The 6,888-nt window shown below is 42.1% G+C and overlaps 1 protein-coding gene across 1 annotated transcript; it reads left to right on the plus strand.

Annotated features, from left to right (window-relative positions):
- Positions 1-314: 314 nt before the first annotated feature.
- LOC104073783 (vitrin-like) lies at positions 315-5,388 on the plus strand (the record flags this gene model as incomplete). Its single annotated transcript, XM_009573695.1, has 4 exons — positions 315-345; positions 2,084-2,149; positions 3,155-3,311; positions 5,255-5,388. Coding segments are annotated over exons 1-4 (388 nt in total), but the record flags the coding sequence as incomplete, so codon positions are not given.
- Between the last annotated feature and the right edge of the window lie 1,500 nt (positions 5,389-6,888).

The following is a 6,888-nucleotide window of genomic DNA, read 5'->3' on the forward strand; positions in this document are numbered from 1 at the left end:
GCTCTACAAAGCATGAGAAGAAGATGCAGCATGTGAGGACTGTGAAAGGTTGAAGGAGTGCACTGTCCCTCTTCCCCCACTGTTCCAGTGTCATCTGCAATACCTCCGAATGCAACCTGATGTACTCTTCTTTTCCTTTTCAGTGCTCCTCGGTGACACATCCAGATTTTGCTTTACTCACCATGAAGGCCACAGTCATTGCAACCTTCTTTGGTAAGTATAGTTGATGTGCTGCAATTAGTAGTTTGTGGGTTAGTACTCGCCTGTCCTGACTGACCTGCGGCTGCCGGCTTCTTCTCTTCCCTTTGGACTCCATGGCCGATGAAGCTGTCAATGGCAGGTGGAGTAAACCTTGGCACAGCTTTTCAGAATCAGGCTACCCAAACTTCTTGACTTTGGCATAGAAACAATATTAATTACTAGCAGAGATCTCTAAGTACATGACCAGCTGCATGCAGTCCATATCAGATGGCACAACTGGGCCTGAAAAATGTCTGTAATGTAAAGATTCCCTCCAAAGAAAAATCAGCTGTTTCTTACGTGGGAGCATCCCTTCCCAATTTTTCTCTGTTTTCTTCCTCCTTCCGTGAACAAGAAGGTGCCAAAGGAAAAAGGCTATAAATGTCTCTTATTTTCTTTCCCCTGGCAGACAGGATCCTGCTTTTCAGGAACATGTAGAGACTCCAGAATTTGCAATTCATCTTACATCAACACTCTGGTTGATCAAGCATGATTTCTTAGTATACTTTACTTACATGTTTCCCTTTGATGGAGATCCAGCCACCATGTAGCCTAATGGTGCTGTATGACTTTAATAGGCAATATTCCCTCTAGCTGGGGTCCTCAAGTCTGGCAGAATAGCCATTCTTAGTTCAAATTTATAGTACCTATGTAGTTCTTCCATTTTTACTAAAAGACCAAATTATTTTCTCCACATTAAATTATGCCTTAACATTGCATACAGTTTGGACTTTGCACTTTATTTTCCACCGGTTTGCTCCTTTTTTTTTCTAACTACAGTTTTGCCTTGATTACACAACTGCACCAGTGACAAAAGGCCCCAATACTGCATCTATACACTGTCACTTCAATCACTGTGAGACTGATTTATCTTTTGAGCAAGTTCTAGGAGTGATTAAGTCTGCCAACTCTCTGCAACCAGTCTAGAGGGAGAAGAGCATAAAAGAAAGAAATAAGACTGCTGTTGCATATTCTAGTAAGATTAACTTAACAAATGATGAGAGGATCAGCCAACACATCATAGAGAGTTTCAATTCCCTCTGAAAGCTTAGAGAAGGGAAAGGTGAACAGGAAAGTCAAGATATTTGTAACAAAGTTATTCATTACCCATAATATAGTGCTTATAAAATAAGCACAGAGAATGAAGAAGTTTTGGATGTCATGCACTTAGCAAGTAAACCTAACAAGGTAAGCTACATGCATATATTATGATGTATGTTTCAACATAACAGCGTATGTCTCTTTTACTATTACACTTTTCAAATCATAATTCTATTTACTGAAGAAAATCTGTGCCCTTGCTGGGACAGGATACTGGGACATGCCACACAAGAACTTCATACGGTCCGTAATGCTGCCCGGTATCCCATACCTGTTACCACCAGTGAGTGAAATGCCACAACGCATGATAACCTCCCTGCCAGGCTATTAAGAAGGATCTTTCTCTCCCTAACTTCCCAGTTGCTTTATGCACAGAGCATGTTGTTTCACTGACATCTCTTTCACACCAATTACAAAGAGTTTCCACCACTTGTGGAAATACTGGGGCCTTTCGTGGTTTTCTGGACCACATGGACTCAATGGCATGTTTTGATAGCGGGTTCCACAGATGAATGTGTGAGCTGAACTGATCTTTAATCCCCTTCAAAAAACTGCCCCAGAGTAGATGCCATCTTGACTGCGAAGTCAACCAACAAGTAGAAACCTAGCTGTGGCTGAGAATATTCCCATTTCATTTTTTCAACCTGTTGATTCAAATTTGGGAAATCTCATGCACAGGACCTTGTGGTGACTGATGTTGATAATACCCCTTTTTCCTAATACTATGTTTTCTTTCTTTTAGGTGTGTTTCTTATATGTACATACGCAGCTAAGGAAGCCACAAAGAAGACGAAAAAGGCTAAGCTATGTAAGTGGTCCCAGCAGTATTCTTGGCTGCTTTACAGCACGCATGTCTGATGCATAAAAAAAGCGCGAAGTGAGGTTATATTCTGGTAACTCTTCACAATCATTTGTAGAGTCAATGGGAGCATACGTTAACTAACAGATTCTTTTATTGAAATCAAATCACTAAGTAAAGTGTGTACGACTAAATGTGGGAAATTGTGTACTTCACTACTAAAATGTGTCTTCATGGGTCATTAGGTACCACACAAGGATCTAAGCAAGCACTAAGGCTTTCAAGAGAAAGAGACATAAATATGTGAAATGGACCTGCTGTAACACAAAGCATATGTAGCTGATTAGCATGAGACAAGTGGTGCATGTCCTATGCACTAGGATGTGTAACTTTCAACTATACTGCTGTAAGAGCATTTCAGTCCACAGATCATTTTTCTCATTTAGTTCACAAACGCCTGCTGCAGGGTTGCGAACTCACGCTTAAACCCCTTGTTCAAAGTAAATTGTACCCAGCAAATAGTTTTAAGGACAAGATAATGGGCTGTGGCTGCAGCCTGGCATTATAGATGGCATGGAGCTACATGAGCACAGGGGGAGGCTTGGGAAGCATCCTGCCTCCTGTGTGCACAGTCCTTCCTTGTCCTGACTCATAGCCACCTCTTCCCCTACCCCCTCCTTCCCACACGTTAACCACAGCCTGGTGACTACATTTCTTTCTCTCTCCAGCAGTGTCATAATGGATATTTCCTTCAGAGAAGCAAACACTGAAGGTCAGAAATATCCTCAGGCTTCTTTATTCCATCCTTAGCTACAGCTACATCCCTTGGTATAGGGGTTATTATGTGTTATATTGTAGATGCAGAATACAGAGACATGTCTTGTATCCCAAAACCATTGATACGAAGGCATAAGAGGAGGGCATCCCTGTCACTCAGTTACTCATTGTTTCATGACAAGATCACTCAGTTATGAAAGCATTCAATCTGACTTTACCAAGATTTTGCACTCACAGATGTACCCCAGATCGATTGCGATGTCAAGGCGGGGAAGATAATAAATCCAGAATTCATTGCAAAATGCCCTCCTGGATGTCAAGATGTACAATACCGTGTTTATGGCACAGACATTTATGCTTCCTTTTCCAGCGTGTGCAATGCTGCAATTCACAGGTGAGCGAGTTTAAATGAGCAAGGCAGTCAGACAAAACCATCATTTCAGTGTACAGAGCTCCTGGCTTTTCAAACCCTTTGAAGTTCCCACTGCCTTGTAGGTTTGGTTGCAGGCTGCTGCTCTAATAGAAAATCTGTGAGACAGACCATGTGTGGTGCAATGGATCCAATCTTATAAAGCGCTGTCAATCCTGTATTCCTATTGAAATCAGTTGTGTTTGAAGACATTTCTCAACCTTTGGAAAAGTGCCTTGAGATTTGCAGATCTCTCATGCATAGCAAATTACTATTGTACTATTATTATTCAAGTGGAAGATAGGGATGAAGCTGCTGCTACTAATAAAGCTTCAGAAATAGGCATATCACCAGTGATGAATACATATAACTCTCATACTTCTGGGATTGGTTTTGGTTCTCCAGATTTGAATTTGATTGTCTTTGACATCAAAGGCTGAGTAATGGGCTTTCCTGCCACAGAAAAGGACACTGGACAAGAAAACGTATAATAAAAATTTTATAGCACAAATTTTGCCAAGTTTTATTAGCCATGCAAAAATGTGCATAAAATTTAAGTGGAGAATAACTTCACAACCAAAACACACCGTAATTGTAGGCAGGATGCAGAGGCGGGATGCATTCAGCTGAAAATGCAGTAAGAACTTATAAAGCCTGATTGACAACTTGACTTCCTTCGGAGATATTCAAGCTATTGCAGTGCTTTCAGTTCTGTGAAATAGCTGGGAACTTGAATAAAGTTGGATAGTTAAGGCTTTGGGACTTTACACCTTACCTCTGCACTGCGCAGTGCCCAGGCTAACGTGCCTGGGTGCATAGGGCTGCCACCTCCTGGCTGCAGCTCTGTCTGCTGCTCAGCCCCTTGCTGGGGAGATGACTGCCAGGTGACTGGCTTGCAAGCGACAAATTCTTCCTTCAGATGCTAGTGCACAATGGAAATTTTTTGTCTCGAGCTTGTCCCAAAGGGAAGTTACAAGATTCTGATAGCGACTGCGATTTCTCCCGTAGTTCAAACGCTGGCTGCCTGTATTGTGGCAGTGAGGGTTTCCGTTTTCCTCATTGGCCAGCTGGGTTTGGCTTTGTTAGCTTACATGTTGCATTTCTTTTCCTTACAGTTACTTTACCAGCAGCTTCTTGCAATCGTCAGAGAAAGCTACAGCTCTAACATATTCTTCACCATTGTTTGCTGCCCATTACTTATTTTCCTGTGCAGTGTCATTATTGCCAGTCCTACCACCCCTCTAGAGTCGCAGTCCCTTCCTAGTTTGCCTGCTTTCCTAATGATGCCACAGCAGGTTGCATACACTGCAGGTTTTCTGTTTGTCTGGAGATATGTGTTATATCATATGTCAAACACCATTTAATGTGCACCGCTCATGGAGCCTGCCAGGTTTTCTACAGCTTCCAGCAATACTGTGTTCAGTTTACTCCAGGCTGAGGTCAGAACCAGGCTTAGTTTTTTGCAGATAACACATACTGGAACTCAAAGAAAATATTCATTTTTTACAAAAGAAAAAGTCAAGGGAGTGGGAGGTTTGCCTCAAATTTGTATTTCTGTCACATGGTTAGCCTGAAGACTCCTCTGAGTACCTCTCCCTGTATCTTCAGTCGTTCAATCAAGCTTGCAGGAATTTTAACGAAGGCAGTAGCTTGTTCTTGTCTGCAACTAGGTCATCCTTAAACACAGGACCAGTAGATGAGTGGGAAGAGCAAACAGATCCCAACAGCACTTTGTAACGAACTGCTCTTCTCTATGTGGAAGAAGCACAAATATTTCTTAGCAGCAGACTTAGTAGTAGCATCACAGCTCCACTACAGCCCCTGGTTTAAAGGTAAAAGTGAACACTTCATACCTCTTGCATTGTTGAACAGTTTCTAAGTTCCTGGGGGGAATTTCCGCCTTCAGACACCATGTTTTTCCCTTACAGTGGTATAATCGACAACACAGGTGGGAAGATCCTCGTTCAGAAAGTCGCTGGCCACTCTGGTTACCGCGGGAGCTTCTCCAACGGGGTCCGATCCCTGTCACTGCCGCGCTGGAGGGAGTCCTTCCTCGTGTCAGGTACCATGGTGGAGCACCAGAGCCGCCTGCCCTCCCCGGCTGCTCCCCGCTGCCCAACCAGCTGGGCAGCAATGGGCGGAGGGGGAAGCAGCCTTCTCATTTTAAAGATCTGTTTAGTCACCACAGGCCCACCCCACTTAGCTTTAGCATGAATAATGTACTTGAGACAGCTTTTATTCTGGGCTTCCTATATAGCCCTCAGAGACACATACACCCTGCCAGTGGTGTGCTTGGTTCAGCCCAGTGTGGGTCTGAGCCCACTGCGGGAGGTGAGGTGGTCTGGATTGACTTTCTGAGGGCACCTCAACTCCTGCTATTAATGTGTAAAATCTGAGCCTTGGTAATGACAGGCAGGTCTTCCTATTGCACTACTAGTTCACGTCTTCTGAAGCAACTTCTGACTTCTGTCAACCCATCTTAAGCCACATATAGCCATATTTTATTTATGCAAGCCCTATATTAAGCAATTCTATTGGTGCATTCCAAGCATGTTATGAATTCTCCCCACCTCTGTTAGCCAAACAGTTTTGATATCTGCTCAGTGCAGGGAAATCCATCTTAATTTAATGCTTATTCCTTTTTTCTCCCCATAGTATATATAGGAGCTCACTTGCATTCACTGACAAAATTTACAGATTTTTTTTTGTAAATTAGGTTCCCTTTACACCAGCTTCAGATTATCTTAAACTCATTCTACCTGTGTGAAAGGAGGGTCTAATTTACATTGCTTTACACACAATTTCTAAATCTAACTTCTTGCTGCATCCATACAGTGGGTCAGTTCTTGCTGGTCCGCACTGTTAGAGGTTTAGGATAGGTATGACCAACTGATATTAGTTAACTACATCATTCCTGGGAAAATCAACTGATCAAGCAACTGAACAGCCACTAAAAATGTGAAAATTTGTGGACAGCAAAGGAGAAGTGGTCTCAGAAATGGACCAAAATGAACTGTCATCTGGAGTTTGCATTAATATATTTGCCTGAACTTTTTACAGCATTCTGCCATGGGTATACCACGTTATGAGAAGGATTTATTTTGGATGAGTAGGAATTTCCTGGAATAGCTGAATTGCTACTTGTACTTGTTGCTGGTTTTTCCCCAACAAACAGCACATTGTAATTCTGGTACATAAATGGGAAATAAGATTTTTTTTACCTCAGCAGCTGCTCAGTTGTTATCCCATAAAACTGTAGGAATTTTTGATTTACAGTAACAAATCATTATTCTTAATTATTGAGACACTATAAAAGAAGATACAAGGGAAAGTTACAAGCACATGTAAGAGGGGATGATGAGAAATCTGGGTATGTGTGGGCATGATGAGATTTGTCCCTCATGCACTTGATTTTACACATGCTGAGTGCTCTCACTGATGTCAGTGGAACTACTTAGTTTATAAACTAGCTCAAGCGTAAATCTAACATTGTATGTCATAGAATAGAATCATAGAATCATAGAATTACTAAAGTTGGAAAAGACCTCTAAAATCATCGAGT

The sequence above is a fragment of the Fulmarus glacialis genome, unplaced genomic scaffold (genome assembly GCF_000690835.1).
Source record: "Fulmarus glacialis isolate BGI_N327 unplaced genomic scaffold, ASM69083v1 scaffold3, whole genome shotgun sequence".
Taxonomy (NCBI): domain Eukaryota; kingdom Metazoa; phylum Chordata; class Aves; order Procellariiformes; family Procellariidae; genus Fulmarus; species Fulmarus glacialis.